This window comes from Sapajus apella, unplaced genomic scaffold, assembly GCF_009761245.1.
Source record: "Sapajus apella isolate SASKATOON/1434 unplaced genomic scaffold, GSC_monkey_1.0 scaffold77, whole genome shotgun sequence".
NCBI classification, from domain to species: Eukaryota; Metazoa; Chordata; class Mammalia; order Primates; family Cebidae; genus Sapajus; species Sapajus apella.
The window spans coordinates 2311459-2336990 of record NW_022437017.1 but is presented as its reverse complement, the minus strand read 5'-3'; the positions used below and the strand labels follow the sequence as shown (position 1 = coordinate 2336990).

Genomic DNA, 25532 nt, shown 5'->3' with positions numbered 1-25532 from the left:
CCAAGTTACAAATATGCACATGTATGCCCTGAACCTAAAAGTCAGAAAAAATAATGTACTATGCTGAAAGCAAAAATTAAAAATAAAAATTAACAAAATAGAACACTATGGACTAAACTGTGTATACCCTCCTCCCCTTACAATGTTCATATCTTGCTGCCCCAACTCCTAAGGTGTTTATATTTGCATATGGGGGATTCTGGAGGTAGTTAGGGTTGGATGAAATCATGAGGATGAGGCTCTCATGATAGCATTAGTGCCTTATAAAGCAGAGACACAAGAGAGCTTGATGTATCTGTCAGCCAAAGAGGGGCAGCATAATGAGAGATAATGAGAAGGCAGTACTCTACAAGCCAAGATGCCCTCACCACAAACCAACTATGCTGGCACCCTGAAAACTTTTACAACCTCCATAACACTGAGAAAATTAATTTCTGTTGCTTAAACCATCCTATGACAATTTGCTATGGCAGCACAACTTGACTACTACAGAACACAAACCAAAAATATACTACAATAATCAAACCTCCATTTTTTTTTACAGAAATTAACAACATTAAGTAAATTCTAGCAATATTAATGTTTTTCATAAAGGAGAAAAGATACACAGAAGTATCAGGAATGAAAAGTGGTATGCAAAAGGTATATAACAGCAAAAGCCACAAACACTTAAAATATCAAAATATTATGAACATTGAGTATAAATTTTAAAGTACAAAAAAGCCTATAAAAACAATTCTTGACAAAACAGACTTAAGAAATTAGGAAAGAAAACATAAATATTTTAAAAAGATAAAACTGGAAACCTTACTAGTGCCTAAAAAATATAAAAATAATTGAATTCAATTATTCAAAGTCCATGCTTTGAATTTATTCCAAAACACAAAAATAATATCCCATAACAATGGCAACAAGTAATCCAGATTCAGCTGATTCTGCCAGTGAATTATGACTGGTAAAACAATACTTGTAATAAGAAAGTACTGTACAAGTTAAGGAAAGGAGAAAAAACTCCAATCTTCATACAAAAAAACCGGCAATGATAGACTAAGAAAAGAATATTACATGCCAGTGTAAATTTTTTTTAAATCTTTACATTATAGGTATATGAAATATTCAGGCAAACAAAAAGTTAATCCGTTATACTAAAATTGCATTTTTCTGGAATTACAAGGATGATATAACCTTGGAATGTCAATCAGTTAACTTTCCGCATTTTTAAAAAACTCCTTTTATTACTTATACTTTTAAATATTAGGTATTTATCGAGGGCAGGTATTTAACAAGGGCAGGTACAGTCAGTCCTATGTACTTGAATGTTCCGAGTAAACAAGATCACAAAGAGGAATCAAGAGAAAGGTATTCAATAAATTCTTATGCCATTCATGGGAAAGACTCCCTAAACAATCAAAGTTAGAAAAAACTGAATTTTTAAAATGCTACAGCAACCAATACAGTGATTACTAAAGATGGAAAACATCTGCCATTAGGATTAGAAAGAAAAGTATGCTTCTTTTACTACTCGTAGTTTTTTTTTGTTTTTGTTTTTCTGAGACAGACTCTCGCTCTATCCCCTAGGCTGGAATGCAATGGTGCAACCTAGGCTTACTGCAATCTCTGCCTCCCAGGTTCCAGTTTTCCTGCCTCAGCTTCCTGAGTAGCTAGGATTACAGGCATGTGCCACCACGCCCAGCTAATCTTTGTATATTTAATAGAAACAGTGTTTCACCATGTTGGCCAGGCTAGTCTCGAACTCCTGACCTTGTGATCTGCCCGCCTTGGCCTCCCAAAGTGCTGGGATTACAGCCGTGAGCAACTGCACCCAGCCAACTTCTAGTTATTGTTCTAGTCTTTTCTGTCTACACAAGACATAAATGACCGAAAAGAAGTGGAAAAATCAAACTGTCAGTTACAGATAATATGTATGCCTACGTGGAAAACGCCAAACAATACATAAAACCTAGAATCTTGGCCGGGCACAGTGGCTCACGGCTGTAATCCCAGCACTTTGGGAGGCTGAGGCAGGTGGATCATGAAGTCAAGAGATGAAGATCATCTGGCCAACATGGTGAAATGCCGTCTCCACTAAAAATACAAAAAACTTAGCCAGGAGTGGTGGCGGGTGCCTGTAGTCCCAGCTACTTGGGAGGCTGAGCCAGAATTGCTTGAACCCAGGAGGCAGAGGTTGCAGTGAGCTGAGATCGTGCCACTGCACTCCATCCATGCACTCCAGCTTGGCAACAGAGCAAAGCTCCATCTCAAAAGACTCCCAAACAGCCGGGAACTAGAATGTTAAAGAATGTTGAACAATACTTCTAGTAAAATATAGTATACAAAGATCAAGTGACTTTATTTATTTTTGAGGCAGAGTCTCACTCTGTCACCCAGGCCGGAATGCAGTGGCACAATCTCTGCTCACCGCAACCTCCGCCTCCCAGGTTCAAGCGATTCTGCTGCCTTAGCCTCCTGAGTAGGTGGGATTATAGGCATTCGCCACCATGTCCAGCTAATTTTGTATCTTTAGTAGAGACGGGGTTTCACCATGTTGGTCAGCTGGTCTCAAACTCCTGACCTCATGATCCACCCACCTCGGCCTCCGAAACTGCTGAGATTACAGAAGTGAGCCACCATGCCCAGCTCAAGTGACTATATATTGACAATCAGAATCAGCTTCTGAAGCTAGGCAATGTCTAGGCTAGGGTATCATTTCTTTTTTTTTTTTTTTTGAGACGGAGTTTCGCTCTTGTTACCCAGGCTGGAGTGCAATGGCGCGATCTTGGCTCACCGCAACCTCCGCCTCCTGGGTTCAGGCAATTCTCCTGCCTCAGCCTCCTGCGTAGCTGGGATTACAGGCGCGCGCCACCATGCCCAGCTCATTTTTTGTATTTTTAGTAGAGACGGGGTTTCACCATGTTGACCAGGATGGTCTCGATCTCCTGACCTCGTGATCCACCCGCCTCGGCCTCCCAAAGTGCTGGGATTACAGGCTTGAGCCACCGCACCCGGCTTTAGGGTATCATTTCTTAGTGATACATCACTACTAGTCCAAGCACCAGGATGAGGCCAACCTGCAGTATTGACCTCACCCATGACCCACAAGTGCTCATCCTCAGACAACTGTGAAAAAGTTTAGGGAGAACCTATAGGTCTTATTTGAGACAATCAGAATGGCATCTAAGGACAGTCTGTGAGGTGACGGAAGTCACACAAGGCAATTAAGACTAATCTGCATCTTTTGCGTCACTGGCAACAGTTAAAGGCAACAAAGATGGGCTAAATAATAACACTCATACCACAGGAGAACCACTCTAAAACCCGTTCCTCTCCATAAGAAAACATGTAACATGAAAACGCACAGACCTCCTCGATTCAGCGTTTCTTTTTTTTGTTGTTAGACAAGGCCTCACTCTGTCACCCAGGTTGAAGTCCAATGGCGCAATCACAGCTCACTGCAGCCTTGACCTCCCTGGGCTCAGTGAGACTCCTACCTCAGCCTCCTGAGTAGGTAGGATTACAGGCACGTGCCATCACACCAGCCTAATCTTTGTATTTTTTGTAGAGATGGGGTTTCACCATGTTTGCCCAGGCTGGTCTTGAACTCCTGAGCCCAAGTGATCTGCCCAACTTGGCCTCCCAAAGTGCTGGGATTACAGGCATAAGCCATGACACCCAGCCGATTCAGGATTGGCAAATTTACCTGAAGCTTTGGATTACCATTACACTGGTTGGATTAAGAACCACAGAATGAGTCACCAAGCAACAAGAGCCTTAATGGCTGTACATGATATAACAGAAATATTTAAATTTGTACCACTCAGACTGGAATCTGGTTATGCAGCTTGTATGTGTGTATATCCCAGGGCCACATTCAGGAAGTGCCAGTGATGGTATCAAGCACAGCAGAATATCATGACCATCCATGTTCACAGGAGTTCCTCTGTTTTCATAGCACATGGGCAAAATGAAAATCCACAAATGGGTTATACTGCCAATCACAGCAGTTAATTGAGTCAGGCATGTATGATTGCTGTGCCAAACGGTGGCATCAAAGACAACATTCGTGGTTCCCACCACCTCTCTGCACTGCCTGACAGTTACAGGAGTTCCCACCTCTCCAGGTGAAGGGTTATGGGTCTCCCTCCATGGCCATGAAATCACAGTATCTTAAGTTACTTCTGTTATTTCAACCTTTCTCCACTCAGACCCTTCTTCAACCCTGACCATTTATCTGAGATCAAGTGTGAAAACAGGAACAAGAGTATTTTTACATTGTAAAGCTGTATCATACCCTTTACCTTGGCCAGTGTGACCCACTATAGGTGGGCCATGTCTAAGACCATGACAAACCAAAAAACAGAGTCTATACTGTTAGGACTGTCTGAATCCTGAAGACCCACTTTAGGTCAGTAGTAACCCAGAGGATGTAGCAACTAGACTAGAGTGGTGTGGAGAAAGACATACCATGCCAGGGATGAGCAGAGGGGTACGAGAAATAGTTCTATAGGCCAGGTGCAATGGCTCACACCTGTAATCCCAGCACTTTGGGAGGCCAAGGCAGGCAGGCCACCTGAGGTCGAGAGTTCAAGACCAGACTGACCAACATGGTACTGTATTTTTGTACTACAAATACAAAATTAGCCAGGCATGGTGGGGCATGCCTGTAATCATAGCTACTCAGGAGTCTGAGGCAGGAGAATCGCTTGAACTCAGAAGGCAGAGGTTGTGGTAAGCCAAGATCACACCATTGCACTCCAGCCTGGGCAACAAGAGCAAAACTTGTTCTCAAAAAAAAAAAAAAGATTTAAAATAAAAATTAGTTCTATAGAACCACCTAGAAAGCCATGTCTCTGTCAGGTTTCAGTAAACAGAAAAGCAATTCTGATATTCCATACATGCTGTTTCTCATTAGTGTGAATGCACCTCATTCACTAAAGGTTGAAGAATAACAAAAAAATACTTCCCAACATTTATTACCTTCATGAAGTTTTTCTCCACTGTGAAATTGCAGGTGAACACCAAAGTATTTGGCAAGAATACTTCTGAACGTATCTTATATCCAAAGGGTTTATCTCCATTGCAAGAACCCAAGGAAACATTGAAAGCTTTGTTTCTAACACTGTACAGCTTCAGGGTGAACTCTTACATTATGCATTGTCAGGAGATTCCAACGGTTCTCCTAGATGCCTTTAACTTTATGGAGCATCTTCAGAGTGTAAGTTCTTTCCTATCTTTGAAGTGAACAGGAACAAATGAGCACTTTTGACACAATGCTTACACTGATAAGTTTTCTCACCAGTATGCATTACAATGTGACTATTAAGGCACATGGACCTCCAAAAGGATTTTCCTCATTCCTTACATAAAATAGGTTTCTCAGCCAGGTGTGGTGGCTCACACCTGTAATCCTAGCACTTTGGGAGGCAAAGGCAGGCAGATTACTTGAGGTCAGAAGTTTGATACCAGCCTGGCCAAAATGGTGAAACCCCATTTCTACTAAAAATGCAAAAAACTAGCCAGGTGCAGTGGTGCACACCTGTAATCCCAGCTACTTGGGACGCTGAGGTAGGAAAATCACTTGAACCCAGGGGGGAGAAGTTGCAATGAGCCAAGATTGCATCATTGCACTCCAGCCTGGGCTATGGAGCAAGATTTCATCTCAAAAAAAGGGGTTTCTCTCCAGGGTGTTTTTACATGTTCAATAAGATGAGAAGAATACCAGGTGCAGTGGCTCACGCCTGTAATCCCAGCATGTTAGGAGGTCAAAGCTGGTGATCACTTGAGGTCAGGAGTAGAGACCAGCTTGGCCAACAGGGTGAAACCCTATCTCTACCAAAAATATAATAAATCAGGAGCCAGGCACAGTGGCTCATGCCTGTAATCCCAACACTTTGGGAGGCTGAAGTGGGCGGATCACAAGGTCAGGAGATTGGGACCATCCTGGCCAACATGGTGAAACCCCGTCTCTACTAAAATACAATAAATTAGCTGGGCGTGGTGGCGCACAACGGTAGTCCCAGCTACTTAAGGAGGCTTAGGCGGGGGAATCGCTTGAACCTGGGAGGCAGAGGTTGCAGTAAGCTGAGATGGTGTCACTATACTCCAGCCTGACAACAAAGTGAGGCTCCATCTCAAAACAAAACAAAAAAAATAATTAGCCAGGTGTGGTGGCACATGCCTATAATCCCAGCTACTCGGGAGGCTGAGGCAGAATTGCTTGAATCTGGGAGGCAGAAGTTGCAGTGAGCCAAGATCATGCCACTGTACTCCAGCCTGGGCGACAGGGTGAAACTCCTCCAAAAAACAAAAAACAAAAAACTGTGTTTTCCCACATTCCTTACATTTACAGGGTTTCTCTCCAGTGGGACTTTGTACAAATCCAGAAAGATTCAAGAGTTTAGGCTTTCTCACATTCCTTACATTGATAGTGTTAGTCTCTCCTGTGAATTTTTACATGTTCAGTTAGGCTTGAGGAAACAAAGTTTTTCCACATTTTTCACATCCATAGGGCTTCTCTCTAGTGTGAGGTTTCAAACGTGCAATACGAGCTGATAAAGAAGCAAAGGCTTTCCACACTGGTCACATTCAAATGGTTTCTATCCCATATGAGTTCTTAAATGTTGAATACGTCCTGAGGATGTACAGAAGGCCTTCCCACATTCCTTACATTCATAAGGTTTCTCTCCAGTGTGAATTTGCACATGATTAGTAAGATCTGAATGAAAAGTGAAGGCTTTCCCACAGTCCTTACATTTATAGTTTTATTTCAGTGTGAGTTTGTAAGCAATCATTAAAGCACAAGGAATTTCAAAAGGATTTTCCACATGTGCTACATTCAGAAGTCTTCTCTGCAGCATGAGTTTTTAAGTGTTGAGTTAGTACACAAGACCTACTGTAAGCTTTTTCACATTTATTACATTTATAGGGTTTATATCCAGTGTGAGTTCTTAAATGATAAGTTAGACTTGAGGAGGCAACAAAGGCTTTCCCACACTCCTTATGTTCATAGGGCCTGTCTCCAGTGTGTGTTCGTAAATGTTTATTAAGATCTGAGCATTCCGTGAAGGCTTTTCCACATTTCTTACATCCATAGGGCTTCTTCCCACTGTGTCTTCGTAAATGTCTAGTCAGGTATGAGCGCTCAGTGAAGGCCTTCCCACATTTCATACATTCATAGGGTTTCTCTTCACTGTGCGTTCGTAAATGTTTGGTAAGATATGAGCACTTAGTGAAAGTTTTCCCACATTCCTTACATTGATACGGTCGCTCTTCTGTGTGAGTCCGCATGTGAATATGAAGACAGGCAGAAAAGATAAATAGTTTCCCACATTTGTAACACTTAAAGGGCTTCTCTCCAGTGTGAGTTCTCAAATGAGCAAAAAGAGATGAGAAAGAAACAAAGACTTTCCCACACTGGTCACAATCAAAGAGTTTCTGTCCTGTGTTACTTCTTATATCTTCAATAATGCCTGAGGATGTACCAAAGGCCTTCACACATTTCTTATGCTCATATGGCTTCCCTCCCTTATGAGTTCTCAAATGTCCAAAAAGAGACGGGTAAGAAATAAAGGCTTTCCCACAATGGTCACATTTAAGGGTTTTCTCTACAGTGTGACATCTTATATGTTCAACAAGGCCTGCAGATGTACGAAAGGCTTTACCACATTCCTTACACCCATAGGGCATCTCTCCAGTGTGAGTTCGTACATGTTCAAGAAAGCCTGACCGCACAGTGAAGGTTTTCCCACAGTGCTTACATTTATAAGGTTTTATCCCAAAGTGGATTTGCATGTGATTATTAAGGTGGGTAGAGCATCTAAAATATTTTCCACATTCCTTACATTCATAGGGGTTTTTAATAACGTGTGTTTCAACATTTACAGCATGGCTTGTGGAGTGAGTAAATGCTTCCCCACATTGCTTCCATTCATAGAGTTTTTCTCCACTCTGAGTTTTCCTGTGCACTTCAAGGTGTGACTGATGAACAAAGACTTTCCCATAGTCGATGCATTCAAAGGATTTATCTTGTGTGCACTTTCTTTGGACCTGAACATTTAAAATCAGGCTGAAAGATTTTCCACACTTACTGAACACAGAAACTTTCCTTATGGTAGAGGTTTTATTGTATAGAGAAAGGAGGTCTTTTGCATACTGAATACATTCAGACATGTTTTCTCTATTTTGAGTACTCATATTTGTCTTAAGGCATAAATGTTTACAGAAGACTTCTCCACATTGCTTACAGTCATAGAGTTCCTCTCCATTTTGGTTTCTTGCCTGTTAATACAGGAATGAATAATGAAGGAAGCATTTTAGCAAACATTAATAGATATCACTCATCTAAGAAACATTATGGGCCAGGCACAGTGGCTTATGCCTGTAATCCCAGCACTTTGGGAGACCAAAGTGGGCAGATCATGAGGTCAAGAGATCAAGACCATCCTGGCCAACATGGTGAAATCCTGTCTCTACTAAAAAATACAAAAATTAGCTGGGTGTGGTGGCGCGCACCTGTAGCCCCAGCTACTAAGGAGGCTGAGGCAGAACTGCTTGAACCCAGGAGGCAGAGATTGCGCCACTGCACTCCAGCCTGGCGCCTGGCAACAGAGCAAGACTCTGTCTCATAAAAACAAAAAAACATTATGATCATTATTTTTGCCACTGTTATAACATGCATATAGTTCCTACCCTTTGGATTTCTTTCAACTTGAACAATGGAATCCTACTATAAGAATCCTATGCCATCTGCTCTAATCTTGGAAAGATTCCTATAGCTTTTCATGAAGTTATTTTAAAAACTCAAATGTCTAGTTATACATGTTGGAATGAGCATTCATGGGAAATCTTAAGTACCAAGCTTCACACTAGGTATGGGATATCTCTCCAGATATTTCTCCCTGTTGGGTGAGTGCCACTTCTCTCAACTATCTATCATTTCTTTCTTTTCTTTTCTTTCTTTTTTTTTTTTTTTTTGAGACAGAGTCTTGCTCTGTCATGCAGGCTGGAGTGCAGTGGTGCCCTGTCAGCTCACTGAAACCTCCGCCTCCCAAGTTCAAGCAATTCTTCTGCCTCAGCCTCCTGAATAGTTGGGACTACAGGCACGCCCCACTGCACCCAACTAATTTTTGTATTTTTACTAGAGACAAGGTTTCACCATATTGGCCAAGTTGGTCTTGAACTCCTGACCTCGTAATCCACCCACCTTAGCCTCCCAAAGTGCTGGAATTACAGGCGTGAGCCACCCCGCCCAGCCATTTCTGCTGATTTCTACAATGCAATGTCAGTCTTCTCTGAATGTGAAAAATAAGAAAGTTATTTTGTTAATCTTACCAACTGAATCCCATTTAATGTTTTTAAACAAAAATTATCTTGCCAAAGGACTGGCCCATTCATTTTCAGGCACATTTTCCATTCTGAAGTAAAAGAGAAAAATATATATGAGAGTTTACACACAAAATGGTAGGTTAAATAAAAAGCACAGATTTGAGCAATTTACATATACCTAAAATTTGGCTATCATATGGGGTCAAGTTTTAGTAATTTTTAAAACAACCTGTTCTATGAAAATTAAACATAAGGATGAACAGAAACAGTACTATCGGGGAAAAAAAAAAAAGTAGGAAAAATTGGAACAAAAGCATATAATAAAACCATAAACTTAAAGAAGTTAGGTCATTTATTATATAATAGGCAAGTCTGGATAGATGCAAAGTAACAGAGAATGAAAAATTGAGAAACCCCAAAACATCCAAATCCAGTGGACTCAGACTTCTGATTCAAAGGGCATCTTATAAAACTTCATTATGCTTCCAAACGTACTGAGAACTTCTCATGGACCAGGGCTGTTCTTCACAAACACTCACCTTGGAGAACTCTTGGCAATGTGCTCAACTCTTCCTCTTCCTCCATCCAAGAGATCAGACTGGGTTTGAAAAGCTGGTAACCTGTACACAGGGAAAGATACACCAGTGGAAAAGGCTCATGCAAGAAATGGCAAACTTTTCCATAAAACAGGGACTATGTTTCTAATTAAGGCAATGAAAAGTACCTAAATTGCATACATCCCTTCTCTCTGTTCTCCAAAGACAGTGGTTATCTCTGACTTCTGAAATTCACATTCAAGCTTAACCCATTTCCTGTTTGTCCCAACAAATAAGCACTGGCAGTGAGCTGTGCTTTTTCTTTCTAAACAGGAAATGTTCAATTCAAATTTTAAAAACCACTAAAACCTTTATTAAAGTAGAAAATGGAAACTCAAAGAGAGATCTTGATTCGCTTGAGAAAACTACCATACCAGTAGTTCTCAACTTTGAAGTGAATTACTCATCTGAAGACAAGGCCCCAACAGTAGACTTTTTGATTTAGTACAGCAAATGTGGAGTCTGAGAATGTACACAATTGTAAGAGAGTGGTGGTGATGCTATTGATGCAAACAAACATACAAGATTCAAACCCATTAGTATAAGAACTGCATGTTATTTCCTATTTTATTCATTAAAATTTTTTTTCAACGTGTATACATCCCACTGTATTCAGATTTGACATCACTAATCCTAGAACACAATAAGTACATAATTTGTATCTTGTTCCAGAGGAGGCTACAAGGGATGATGCCACACTTACCTACTGAGGACAGGTTCTTGTAGTTCTCCAGCATCACATCACGGTACAGGTTTCTCTCTGTTGGGTCCAGTAAAGTCCACTCTTCCTGGGTGAACTCCACAGCTACACTGTCAAAGGTTACCAGATCCTAAACCATCAGACACATGCTGGTTTAAGCCAAGTAACATGTCGACCAATGTTGGCTGAAGAATGAGGAAAGGGGACCCAATGCCTATACAGGGTACTGAGGGCTCCCACTATCTACACCCCAAGGTTCAATGGTTGTAGGAACTCTTCTATCCACATTCACTCACTGTCAATTTCCTCCAGTAACATGGCTGTAACAGCACCTCTTACACGTGAACTTATCAACCACAACTAGACTGGGAGCTCTTCTCCTTTCCTCTCTACTGCAGTACACACTGGAGCACACAAGAAACACTTGATAAATGATGATATGAATAAATTCCTTTAAAAAAGAATGCTTTCATACCCCGTACCATCTGTCCTGGCACCCAGAAAAAAAAATATGCAGTTGGCACTGGGAAAATGAACATTAATTCATAACTACAAAAATACTCAGACAATTTTCAGGGTAATGCTTCACCAATGTGAGAGGTATGACTTTCTGGGGAAAATGTGACTAGAGTCTGTATTTGCTTTAAGGAACAATAGAGAGAAGTCTACCTACAAGAAAATGTGTCCTCCTCATTGAGATCATTACTCCATTTTTTTTTTTTTTAGGACAGTTTCACACTAAATTTTTGGATGTCCCCAAATTCGTCATTATCAGAGTATCTCTCCAGAGACATTGCTCCCTCTTTTTTTTTTTTTTTTTTTTTTGAGACGGAGTTTCACTCTTGTTGCCCAGGCTGGAGTGCAATGGTACGATCTTGGCTCACCGCAACCTCCACCTCCCAGGTTCAAGCGCTTCTCCTGCCTCAGCCTCCTGAGTAGCTGTGATTACCGGCATTTGCCACCAAACCTGGCTAATTTTGTAGTTTTAGTAGAGACAGGGTTTCTCCATGTTGATCAGGCTGGTCTTGAACTCTCGATCTCAAGTAATTCACCTGCCTTGGCCTCACAAAGTGCTGGGATAAAAGGCATGAGCCATTGCACCCAGTCTGACATTGTTCCCTCTTGAGTGAATGCTATTTCTCTCAATTGTCTTTTGTGCTTATTTTCTTCATTGGAAGTCCCAATATTCTCTGAATGTGAAAAATAAGAAATACACTTTCTTAACATTACCGTTTGTATCCCATTCGAAGTTTGTATTTTACAAAAATCCTGCTGCACTGCTGAAACATTGGTGTGAAGAAGTTTTATTGCCCATTCTGAAATTAAACAAAAACATAAATTGAAGTTTGTAAAAAAAAAAAAAGAAAGAAAGAAAAAAGGTAAAATGAAAGAGTTAAAAATGATAGGCCTCATTCACATTTGTTTTCAAAATAAACATAAGAAAAAAAAGCCAAATTTGAACATTTAGACTATGTCAAAAATTTGGCAATGATAAGAATAAAGAGTCAAAATTTTAGCTAATTTGCTACAAATTGACTAGTTTAAAACTAACGTTAAACAGAAATAATGTTATCAGAAAAGCAGGAAAAATCTGGACCAAGAACATACTTCAAAGCAAAGAACTTGAAAAATAAACAGAATATATAGTTTCAAGAGAGCATAGAAAGTTGAAGTAGATGGAAATTTAAAGAGTATCAGAAATGGAATATTTTCTATAACTTCTGAGTTAAATGGCCTCAACCTTGTGAGACAAGGTGCATCTTAAAAGTTTCCTCATGGCCGGGCGCAGTGGCTCACGCCTGTAATCCCAGCACTTTGGGAGGCCGAGGCGGGTGGATCACGAAGTCAAGAGATCGAGACCATCCTGGTCAACATGGTGAAGCCCTGTCTCTATTAAAAATACAAAAAATTAGCTGGGCATGGAGGCGCGTGCCTGTAATCCCAGCTACTCAGGAGGCTGAGGCAGGAGAATTGCCTGAATCCAGGAGGTGGAGGTTGCGGTGAGCCGAGATTGCGCCATTGCACTCCAGCCTGGGTAACAAGAGCGAAACTCCGTCACAAAAAAAAAAAAAAAAAAAAAAAGTTTCCTCGTTATGATGAGGTTTAGATGTTAGTTCCCTCAAAATCTCTTATGGAAATGTAACAGCAAATATTTGGGGAGGGGCCTGGTAGGAGGTATTTGGATCATGGGGGCAGATCCTTCATGAATGGCTTACTGACATCCTCAGAGTAACGGTGAGTTCTTGTTCTGAGTTCATGTGAGAACTGGTAGTTTAAAATAGGAGTCTCCAACTCTGAGGCCATGGACCAGAGCTGGGCTGCACCACAGGAGGTAAGTGGCAGGAGAGCAAATGAAGCCTTACCTATATTTATAGCTACTCCCCATCCAGCACTGCCTCCTGAGCTCTGCCTCTTGTCAGATCAGCAGCAGCATTAGATTCTCATAGAAGAGCAAACTCTATCATGAACTGTGCATGAGAGGGATTTAGCTTGCGTGCTCCTCGTGAGAATCTAATGCCTGATGATCTGTCACTGCCTCCCTCACCCCCAGATCCCCAAATGAGACCATCCAGTTACAGGAAATCAAGCTCAGGGTTCCCACTGATTCTACCTTATGGTGAGTTGTATAATTACTTCATTATATATTACAACGCAATAATAATAGAAATAAAGTCCACAAAAATGTAAGGCACCTGAATCATCCTGAAACCATGCCCCTGCTACCCAGGAATTTTCTGTGAAAAAATTGTCTTCCACGAAACTGGTCCCTGATGCCAAAAAGGTTGGGGACTGCTAGCTTAAAAGGCTGTGACACCACCCCCAACTTCTTTTTTACTCCCTTTCTCAACATGTAATTTGCCTGCTCCCCCTTTGCCTCTGCCATGATTCTAAGGCTTCTGATGCTCTCACCTGAAGCAGATGTCACCACCATGCCTTCTGTAGAGCCTGCACAACTGTGAGCCAAAATAAACCTATTTTCTTTATAAATTACCCAGTCTCGGGTATTTCTTTCTTGCAACACAAGAACAGACTAACACAGCTTCCAAACATACTGAACTTCTCACTAACCAAGATGGTTCTTCACAAATACCCACCCTGGAGAAGTCCTTGCTGCAATGTCCTCAATTCTTCTTCTTCTTCCAACCAAGAGATCAGACTGGGTTTAAGGAGCTGAAATCCTTTACATGAATAATGATACATTAATGGAAGAGGCTCAGGCCAGACAAGGAGGCTCACGCCTGTACTCCCAGCATTTCGGGAGGTCAAGGCGGGTGGATCAGGTCAGGAGTTCGAGACCAGCCTGCCTAACATGGTGAAACCTCATCTCTACTACAAATACAAAAATTAGTCGGGTGTGGTGGCATGTGCCTGTAATCCCAGCTACTTGGGAGGCTAAGGTAGGAGAATCACTTGCACCCAGGAAGTGGAGGTTGCAGTGAGCCGAGATCATACCACTGCACTCCAGCCTGGGCAACAAGAGCAAAACTCCGACCGGAAGATGGCGGTGGCACAGAATTGTCGCTACTGGAGAAGTCCCTGGGACTGAGTAAGGGGAATAAATACAGTGCTCAGGGCGAGCAACAGATTCCAGTTCTTCAGACAAACAATGGTCCAAGTCTAACGGGATTGACTACTATAGCAGCTCATCTAGTCAAGCAAGCCAACAAAGAATATTTGCTGGGGAGTACTGCAGAAGAAAAAGCAATCATTCAGCAATGGTTAGAATACAGGGTCACTCGAGTAGATGGACACTCCAGTAAAAATGATATCCATACACTGTTGAAGGATCTTAATTCATATGCTGAAGATAAAGTCTACCTTACAGGATATAACTTTACCTTAGCAGATATCCTATTGTATCATGGACTTCATCGCTTGATAGTTGACCTGACAGTTGAAGAAAAGGAGAAATATCTTTTTTTTTTTTTTTTTTTTTTTTTTTGAGACGGAGTTTCGCTCTTGTTACCCAGGCTGGAGTGCAATGGCGCGATCTCGGCTCATCGCAACCTCCGCCTCCCGGGTTCAGGCAATTCTCCTGCCTCAGCTTCCCGAGTAGCCGGGACTACAGGCACGCACCACCATGCCCAGCTAATTTTTTGTATTATTAGTAGAGACGGGGTTTCACCATGTTGACCAGGATGGTCTGGATCTCTTGACCTCGTGATCCACCCGCCTCGGCCTCCCACAGTGCTGGGATTACAGGCTTGAGCCACCGCGCCCAGCCCTAAGGAGAAATATCTTAATGTGTCTCGCTGGTTTTGTCACATTCAGCATTATCCAGGCATCAGGCAACATCTGTCTAGTGTTGTCTTCATCAAGAACAGACTATATACTAATTCCCACTAGAAGCTGTCCATGCCATACAGAAGATCTATTAAAAATGTTTTAAATGGAAAATGTATTCTGGACCACAGGACTAATGTAAATTAATATACAGTCATTCATTATTTGTTGAAGTTGATAGAATTTTTAAAGTCTAAACTTGTGTCTGAATGTTTTATTTGTTCTTTAGTTGAAGTTTTGCAATTTTTATGTCACAATTCAACTGCTGTTCAACAAGTTGAGATCAAGTTTTAAATTAACCTTGTTTTTATTAGATAAAATTTATTTCAATAAAAGTTGCAAATCAGGGGCTTAAAAAAAAAAACAGGTGGTCCTTTCAATGGTTGACATATTTGGCTATTTATTAACCTCTCTTTCATATTCTGAAATTCATTTTTCCCTTATGGATATTTATGGTAGTTTGTCAAGAACTGTGATAAATTGTGCCAAGGAAACAGAAGGGGAAGACAGATAGATTTGTTTTTAAATATTGATGTGAGCTAGTAGATGTGATTGAAAAAATAAAAAAAAAATTAAAAAAAAAAATAAAGAACAAAACTCCATCTCAAAAAAATTAAAAAATTAATGGAAGAGGCTCATGCAAGAGATGATAAACCTATTAATCAGGAACTACATTTCTAGAGAAAGCAGTGAAATTATTTCAAATAGACTAAAACTGAAAATACCTCTTCTGTGCACACAAAAATTGGCTATCTCTGACCTCTGAAAAGCAAATTCATGCTTATGTACACATCTACAAAGCAATAACCTTGTAGTCACAGAAATAAGGTATGTTGTCAAACTCTTGAACGAAGAAAAAAAAAGAAAGTGAAACAAAGAGACTCTTGTATACTTGGAAAATAAAACTACACCAGTGATTCTTAATATTATAGTGCATCACATTCATGTGGAAGGACACTTAAAACACAGATGACAATCCAAGTGGACAGGTTCTGATTCAGTAGGTCAAAGGCAGAGATTAAGACTGTACATTTCTGAGGGAGTAACAGTGATACTGTTGAAACCGGACCACATTTTGAAAACCATCAGAGTAATTAAGACCTATAGGGCAGGGACAGTGTCTCTGTTATATTCAGTGTTGACAGAAAGAATTCTGTAACACAGTAAGTACACAATGTATATCTCTTCCATAAGAGGCTGCATAAAATGATGGCAGTCTTACCAACTTTGGCCAGGTTCTCATAATTCTCCAGCATCACATCTCTGTAAAAGTTTCGCTGAAGTGGGTCCAATAAAGTCCACTCCTCGTGGGTGAAGTCCACACTTACATCCTCAAAGGTCACCAAGTCCTAAACCATCACACACATGCTGACTCATGCCAAGTAACACATCAACCAATGTTCACTGAAGAATCAGTTAACAGACCCCAATGCCTATAAAGAGTTGTGAGGTCTCTCATTATCTACCCAAGGCTCAACAATTCCAGGTAAATCCCAACTATTCCTCTCTCTATCCTTGCTCATTCACTACTTATCAATTCCAGCTGTATGGCTTTAATGGCACATCTCAAACATGAACTTCTCATCACAAGCAGATTGTGTGCACTTTCTCACCGTATTTCTCTCTATTGAAAATTACCCCAGGCTGGGCATCGTGGCTCATGCCTATAATCCCAGAACTTTGGGAGGCCAAGGCAGGCAGATCATGAGGTCAGGGGATTGAGACCATCATTGCCAACATGGTGAAACCCCATCTCAACTAAAATACAAAAAAAATTGGCCGGGCATGGTGGTGCACACCTGTAGTCCCATCTACTCAGGACTGAGTCAGGGGAATCACTTGAACCCAGGAGGCAGAGGTTGCAGTGAGCCAAGATTGTGCCACTGCATTCCAGTCTGGTGACAGAGCAAGACTCTATCTCGAAAAAAAAAAATACCCCAGAGTACACTGCATCATATACTTGATAAATGGTGATAAATGTCCGGGCACAGTGGCTCACGCCTGTAATCCCAGCACTTTGGGTGGCTGAGGCAGGCAGATCACCTGAGGTCGGGAGTTCGAGACCAGCCTGACCAACATGGAGAAACCCTGTCTCTACTGAAAATACAAAATTAGCCAGGTGTGGTGGCGCAAACCTGTAATCCCACCTTCTTGGAAGGCTAAGGCAGGAGAATCACTTGAACCCAGGAGGCGGAGGTTGCGGTGACCCAAAATCACACCATTGCACTCCAGCCTGGGCAACAAGAGTGAAACTCCATCTCAAAAATAAATAAATAAATAAACCGTGATAAATAATTAAGTCTTTTTTTTGTGAAGCAGGGTCTTGCTCTGTCACCCAGACTGGAGGGAAATGGCATGATCTCGGCTCACCGCAACCTCCACCTCCCAAGGTTCAAGTGATTCTCCTGCCTTAGCCTCCCAAGAAGCTAGGACTACAGCCATGCACCACTATCCTTATTTTTTTTATTTTTATTTTTTTTAAGAGACGGTGTCTCACTATGCTGCTCAGGTGGTCTCAAATTCCTAAGCTCAAGCGGTACTGCCACCTCTCAGCCTCCCAAAGTGCTAAGTGCTAAGATTGCAGGTGTGGGCCATCGCGCCTGGCAAAGGTTAGTATTTGAGTAAAAGATGCTTTCATCTTCCTTTTCATCTGCCAGACCACTCAGCAAAATGAGAAACATACATCTGGCACCATAAGGAACAAGATTAATTAATGCTTACTGAAATACTGAAATGTTTTTCAAGGTAATCCTTCACCAGTATGAGAACCTCCACTCCCTGGGGAAATTCAACTAGTGACTCAGTGCTTGAGTGAGTCTTTATTTACTTAAAGAAGCTCTGGAGAAACATCTGCCTAGAAGGCAATGTGTTTACCAGTGATGCAAGCACGTAATTTTGTGAAAGTATACACTTTCTGCATACCTGAAAACAATTTGTCAGGCAGTACGCCATCTTCCTTTCTGCCTCTGTCTTTCCTTCATGAAGATACATTGAGTTCCTAGAAAGACGTCCTGGAAAAGAAAAAAGGCATGAAAACCCAGACACAATCACAGTTCCAACATTTGCATGCATGGAAGTCATTCCATCCTGGTTCGAAATTCTCATATAATTCACATAATTATATATGAATATCACACAAATACACACTACATCCATAAAATGCCATTGCAGTTCTGTCTCACCTAGAGCCAGAAAAAGAAACTGTGAGCCAGGCTGTTGTAAGTAAAAGTATAATATCCTTACTGTACAGGTAAAGAAACTTAAGACCTGAAAATGTGAGTCTTTTTGTCTCCATGGTAATATAACTCACAAATGAGATTATGCAGCACGTCTTCCCAAAGCACACATATAAGGAAGCCAATAGCCCTCTCTGGCCTACTTCAGCACCTCAGAAAGGAACTACTAGTGTGAATACTGAGGCCTAGAGCACTGGACTCTATATTTTGCATAGGGTGCTGATACGGTATGGCTCTGTGTCCCCACCCAGATCTCATCTTGAATTGTAATAATCCCCACATGTCAAGGGCAGAACCAGGAGGACGTAATGGGATCATGGGGGCAGTTTCCCCCATGCTGTTTTAGTGATAATGAGTGAGTCTCACAAGATTTGATGGTTTTATGAGCATCTGGTATTTCCCCTGCTTGCACTCATTATTTCTCCTGCCACCCTGTGAAGAGGTGCCTTCTGCCATGATTGTAAGTTTCCTGAGGCCTCTCCAGCCATGCAGAACTGTGAGTCAACCTCTTTTCTTTATAAATGATCCAGTCTTACATATTTCTGCATAGCCATGAGAACACAGTAATATAGGAACCTAAAGCAGATTTTCAGAAAAACTTACCATAGGACAAATACATGGCTTCTATCCTGTGAGGGTGACAGAGAGATATGTCTAGACACACTTTTTTGTGATTTCAAGGACGTGTCAGTGTGGCTTGTAAATATAAGTGGATAACTGGCAATCTATTCCTCTTTACATAGAGTAATGGGACTGATGTAGACATCAATGATTAATCAACAAGCATTACTTATCATTTATCAAATACCGTATATTAAATCTTTACTGCTGGTGATATGTGAGAAATCCACTAGAAATGATATATGTTCGAGTGCTGTAGAAGATGGCCGTTTAGGAACAGCCCAGGATTGCAGTTCCAGTGAAAGCGCAGAGGGTGAGTGGACGCCGCGTTTTTATTGCCCACAGACTAGGAAATTCCCAGGCAGACGAGCTCCACGGTCGCCAGCGCGGCTGTTTCGGAGCCGCGGTTCTCTGTACAAAATACACCGGTCCGGGTGCCCTTTTGGCTGGCGATTGGAGCCACAGGAAGTCGCCCATTCGCCGGTTCAAAAAGGGGACTGAGCAGAGAACCAGGACAGTAGATTCCAGGGCAAAAAAAAAAAGAAAAAGCCAGCCACTGTTTAAGCCAGCGCAGAGAGTGGCCGCAGGGGAAAACAAACAGACCCTGGCGCCTCTTCAACAGGCGACTGGAACACCAACTTAAAAAAGGCTCTGAGGCAGGGAGCCAGGTGATCAGGCTCGGCTGGCCCCACCCCCACAAAAGAACAGCAACCAGAAACTCTGGATTGAGAGTTTCACAGCAAGTGCAACTGAACCCGGGACGGTCCAGCTCTGTGGGGGAGGGGCGTCCGCCATTATCGAGGCAGCCCGCCGTTGCCAAGGCAACCCGCCACAGCAAAGACACTCCGCCTCAACAGAGACAGGCCACCATCGCCAAAGCAGTTGTAACTACACCTATATAAACAGGACTGCAGGGAAGTTCACTCGGCAGCGGGGCGGAGCCCACAGCAACTCAGCAAAGCTGCCATAGGCCGACAGGGTGAGGGGGCCCCCTTTTTGGGGGGGGGGGGGTGGAAGAAAAAAAAAAAAAAAAAAAAGGCGGCAGCACAACGGAAACTCATAAATAAAGCCCTAAATCCCTGGGACAGAGCACCTGGGAACAAAAAGCAGTTTATGAGTTCTGCTGCAGCAGACCTAAAAGTACCTGCCCAGCAGCTCTGAATGAACAACAACAGAGCTCACAGCTCACCATTTGAGCTCCTATAAAGAAGAGACCGTCTCCTCAAGCAGCTCCCTGACCCCTATATATCCAAAAAGACACCTCATAAAAGAGAGATCAGATTGACACTAGGTGGGTATCCTTCTGGGACAAAGATAGCAGAAGAAGAACTGGTAACAACCCTTGCTGTTCAGCAGCTGCTGCAGGTGAACCCCAGGCAAGCAGGGCCTGGAGTGAACCTCAGCAGACCTACAGCAGAGGGGCCAGACTGTCAGAAGGAAAACCAAGAAACAGAAATAACCCCATCATCAACAAACAGAACGTCAATCTGAAAGATTTGAGACCCAATCTGAAAGCCAGCAACTACAAAGTCGACAGGTGGATAAATCCTTAAAGATGGGAAGAATCCAGCGCAAAAAGGATGAAAACACCCGAAACCAGAACACCTCTCCTCCTACAAGGGATCACAACTCCTCACCAGCAACAGAATGAGTGTGATGAAATGACAGAATCAGACTTCAGAAGGTGGGTAGTAAGAAACTTCTGTGAACTTAAAGAACATGTTCTAACCAAATGCAAAGAAACTAAGAACCTTGAAAAAAGATTTGACGAAATGCTAACGAGAATGGACAAAATAGAAAGGAATATAAGTGAATTGATGGAGCTGAAAAACGTAACACGAGAACTTCGTGAAGCATGCACAAGTTTCAACAGCCGAATTGACCAAGCAGAAGAAAGGATATCAGAGGTCGAAGATCAACTCAATGAAATAAAACGGGAAGGCAAGACTGGAGAAAAAAGGGTAAAAAGGAATGAACAAAGTCTCCAAGAAATGTGGGACTATGTGAAAAGACCTAATCTACGTTTGATAGGCGTACCCGAATGCGACGAAGAGAATGAATCCAAGCTGGAAAATACTCTTCAGGATATTATCCAGGAAAACTTCCCCAACCTAGCAAGACAGGCAAACATTCAAGTCCAGGAATACAGAGAACACCACAAAGATATTCGTCAAGAAGAGCAACCCCAAGGCACATAATCGTTAGATTCACCAGGGTCGAAATGAAGGAGAAAATACTAAGGGCAGCCAGAGAGAAAGGTCGGGTTACCCATAAAGGGAAGCCCATCAGACTCACAGCAGATCTCTCAGCAGAAACCCTACAAGCCAGAAGAAAGTGGGGGCCAATATTCAACATCCTTAAAGAAAAGAACTTTCAACCCAGAATCTCCTATCCAGCCAAACTAAGCTTCATAAGTGAAGGAAAAATAAAATCCTTTGGGAACATGCAAGTACTCAGAGATTTCGTCACCACCAGGCCAGCTCTACAAGAGCTCCTGAAAGAGGCTCTACACATATAAAGGAACAACAAGTACCAGCTCAACTAAAGGGCAAAACACCCAGCTAGCACCAAAATGGCAGTATCAAATTCACACATAACAATATTAACCCTAAATGTAAATGGACTAAATGCCCCAATCAAAAGACACAGACTGGCGAATTGGATAAAAAGACAAAACCCATCGGTGTGCTGTATCCAGGAAACCCAGCTCACATGCAAGGATACACAAAGGCTCAAAATAAAGGGATGGAGGAAGATTTACCAAGCAAATGGAGAGCAAACAAAAGCAGGAGTTGCAATTCTCATCTCTGATAAATTAGACTTTAAAGCAACAAAGATCATAAGAGACAAAGAGGGACATTACATAATGGTAAAAGGATCAAGGCAACAAGAAGAGCTAACGATCCTAAATATATATGCACCCAATACAGGAGCACCCAGATACATAAGGCAAGTTCTTTTTTTTTTTTTTGAGACGGAGTTTCCCTCTTGTTACCCAGGCTGGAGTGCAATGGCGCGATCTCGGCTCACTGCAACCTCCGCCTCCTGGGTTCAGGCAATTCTCCTGCCTCAGCCTCCTGAGTAGCTGGGATTACAGGCACGCGCCACCATGCCCAGCTTATTTTTTGTAGTTTTAGTAGAGACAGGGTTTCACCATGTTGACCAAGATGGTCTCGATCTCTTGACCTCGTGATCCACCCGCCTCGGCCTCCCAAAGTGCTGGGATTACAGGCTTGAGCCACCGCGCCCGGCCACCATAAGGCAAGTTCTTAATGACTTACAAAGAGACTTAGACTCCCACACAATAATAGTGGGAGACTTTAACACCCCATTGTCAACATTAGACAGATCAACCAGACAGAAAATTAACAAGGATATCCAGGACTTGAACTCAGACCTGGAACAAGCAAACCTAATAGACATTTACAGAACTCTCCACCCCAAATCCACAGAATATACGTTCTTCTCAGCACCACATCACACCTACTCTAAAATTGACCACATAATTGGGAGTAAATCACTCCTCAGCAAATGCAAAAGAACGGAAATCGTAACAAACAGTCTCTCAGACCACAGTGCAATTAAGTTAGAACTCAGAATTCAAAAACTAACCCAGAACCGCACAGCTTCATGGAAACTGAACAACTTGCTCTTGAATGTTGACTGGATAAACAATGAAATGAAGACAGAAATAAAGATGTTCTTCGAAACCAACGAGAATGAAGACACAACATACCAGAATCTCTGGGACACATTTAAAGCAGTCTCTAGAGGAAAATATATAGCAATAAGTGCCCACATGAGAAGCAAGGAGAAATCAAAAATTGACACCCTATCGTCAAAACTGAAAGAGCAAGATCAAAAAAACTCAAAGTCTAGCAGAAGACAAGAAATAGCTAAGATCAGAGCAGAACTGAAGGAGATAGAGACACAAAAAACCCTTCAAAAAATCAATAAATCCAGGAGCTGGTTTTTCGAAAAGATCAACAAAATAGACAGACCACTAGCCAGATTAATAAAAAAGAAAAGAGAGAATAACCAAATTGATGCAATAAAAAACAATAAAGGGGATATCGCCACAGATTCCACAGAAATTCAAACCATCAACAGAGATTATTACAAACAACTCTATGCACACAAACTAATAAACCTGGAAGAAATGGATAAATTCCTGGACACTTGCCTCCTGCCAAGCCTAAACCAGGAAGAAGCTGAAACCCTGAACAGACCCATAACAAGGTCTGAAGCTGAAGCAGCAATTAAGAGCTTACCACCCAAAAAAAGCCCAGGTCCAGATGGGTTCACAGCTGAATTCTACCAGACATACAAAGAGGAGCTGGTACCATTTCTTCTGAAACTATTCCAAACAATACAAAAAAAGGGAATTCTTCCCAAATCATTTTATGAGACCAACATCATCCTGATTCTAAAACCCGGCAGAGACTCAACAAGAAAAGAAAACTTCAGGCCAATATCCATGATGAACATAGATGCAAAAATCTTCAATAAAATACTGACAAGCCGATTGCAACAGCACATCAAAAAGCTTATCCACCGTGATCAAGTAGGCTTCATCCCGGGGATGCAAGGCTGGTTCAACATACGCAAGTCTATAAACGTAATTCACCACATAAACAGAAGCAAAGACAAAAACCACATGATTATCTCAATTGATGCAGAGAAGGCCTTTTACAAAATTCAACAGCCCTTTATGCTAAAAACTCTCAATAAGCTAGGTATCGATGGAACGTATCTCAAAATAATAAAAGCTATTTATGACAAACCAACAGCTAATATCATACTGAATGGGCAAAAACTGGAAGCATTCCCCTTGAAATGTGGCACCAGACAAGGATTCCCTCTCACACCACTGCTATTCAATATAGTATTAGAAGTTCTAGCCAGAGCAATCAGGCAAGAAAAAGAAATAAAGGGCATTCAAATAGGAAAGGAGGAAGTCAAATTGTCTCTATTTGCAGATGACATGATTGTATATCTAGAAGACCCCATCGTCTCAGCCCCAAACCTCCTGAAACTGATAAGCAAGTTCAGCAAAGTCTCCGGATACAAAATCAATGTGCAAAAATCACATGCATTCCTATACACCAATAACATACTTAAAGAGAGCCAAATCAAGAACAAACTTCCATTCACAATTGCCACAAAGAGAATAAAATACCTAGGAATACAACTAACAAGGAATGTAAAGGACCTCTTCAAGGAGAACTACAAGCCACTGCTCAACGAAATAAGAGAGGACACAAACAGATGGAGAAACATTCCATGTTCATGGTTAGGAAGAATCAATATCGTGAAAATGGCCATACTGCCCAAAGTAATTTACAGATTCAATGCTATCCCCATCGCTACCAATGACCTTCTTCGCAGAACTGGAAAAAACCACATTAAACTTCATATGGAACCAAAAGAGAGCCCGCATAGCCAAGTCAATTCTAAGCAAAAAGAACAAAGCGGGGGGCATCACACTACCAGACTTCAAACTATACTACAAGGCTACAGTAATCAAAACAGCATGGTACTGGTACCAAAACAGAGATATAGACCAATGGAACAGAACAGAGGTCTCGGAGGCAACACAACATAGCTACAACCATCTGATCTTTGACAAACCAGACAAAAACAAGCAATGGGGAAAAGATTCCCTGTTCAATAAATGGTGTTGGGAAAGCTGGCTAGCCATGTGCAGAAAGCAGAAACTGGACCCCTTCCTGACACCTTACACTAAAATTAACTCCAGATGGATTAAAGACTTAAACATAAGACCTAACACCATAAAAACCCTAGAAGAAAATCTAGGCAAAACCATACAGGACATAGGTGTAGGCAAGGACTTCATGACCAAAACACCAAAAGCAGTGACAACAAAAGCCAAAATAGACAAATGGGACCAAATCAAACTCCACAGCTTCTGCACAGCAAAAGAAACAATCATTAGAGTGAATCGGCAACCAACAGATTGGGAAAAAATTTTTGCAGTTTACCCATCTGACAAAGGGCTGATATCCAGAATTTACAAAGAACTAAAACAGATTTACAAGAAAAAAACTAACAAGCCCATTCAAAAGTGGGCAAAGAATATGAACAGACACTTTACAAAAGAAGACATACGTGAGGCCAACAAACATATGAAAAAATGCTCATCATCACTGGTCATCAGAGAAATGCAAATCAAAACTACATTGAGATACCATGTCACGCCAGTTAGAATGGCGATCATTAAAAAATCTGGAGACAACAGATGCTGGAGAGGATGTGGAGAAATAGGAACACTTTTACACTGTTGGTGGGAGTGTAAATTAGTTCAACCATTGTGGAAGACAGTGTGGTGATTCCTCAAGGACCTAGAAATAGAAATTCCATTTGACCTAGCAATCCCATTACTGGGTATATATCCAAAGGATTACAAATCGTTCTACTATAAGGACACGTGCACACGAATGTTCATTGCAGCACTGTTAACAATAGCAAAGACCTGGAACCAACCCAAATGCCCATCGACGATAGACTGGATAGGGAAAATGTGGCACATATACACCATGGAATATTATGCAGCCATCAAAAACGATGAGTTTGGGTCCTTTGTAGGGACATGGATGAACCTGGAAACCATCATTCTCAGCAAACTGACAGAAGAGCAGAAGATCAAACACCGCATGTTCTCACTCATAGGCGGGTGTTGAACAATGAGAACACATGGACACAGGGAGGGGAGCACTACACACTGGGGTCAGTTGGGGGGAAATAGGGGAGGGA

The 25532-nt window shown here is 41.8% G+C and overlaps 1 protein-coding gene across 1 annotated transcript; it reads right to left on the bottom strand.

Annotated features, from left to right (window-relative positions):
• Nucleotides 1-6316: 6316 nt before the first annotated feature.
• Nucleotides 6317-18417, bottom strand: LOC116532598 (zinc finger protein 560-like). Its single transcript, XM_032251884.1, has 8 exons — nt 17824-18417; nt 16124-16250; nt 13713-13796; nt 11848-11933; nt 10621-10747; nt 9861-9941; nt 9328-9410; nt 6317-8274 (listed from the first exon to the last, which is right to left on the bottom strand). Exons 1-8 carry the CDS (start codon nt 18055-18057, stop codon nt 6805-6807), a joined length of 2292 nt encoding a protein of 763 aa, XP_032107775.1. The 5' UTR covers nt 18058-18417; the 3' UTR covers nt 6317-6804.
• Between the last annotated feature and the right edge of the window lie 7115 nt (nt 18418-25532).

What these genes read in the sequence shown, in the direction of transcription:
- LOC116532598 (XM_032251884.1), bottom strand. Translation starts at nt 18,057, where the DNA reads ATGGATGTAGTGTGTATTTGTGTGATATTCATATATAATTATGTGAAT. An exon ending in CAAGAACCTGTCCTCAGTAG is followed by an intron (nt 9,942 to 10,620) that starts GTAAGTGTGGCA and finishes CCCTGTGTACAG; the next exon opens with GTTACCAGCTTTTCAAACCC. An exon ending in CATTAAATGGGATTCAGTTG is followed by an intron (nt 8,275 to 9,327) that starts GTAAGATTAACA and finishes CTGTATTAACAG; the next exon opens with GCAAGAAACCAAAATGGAGA.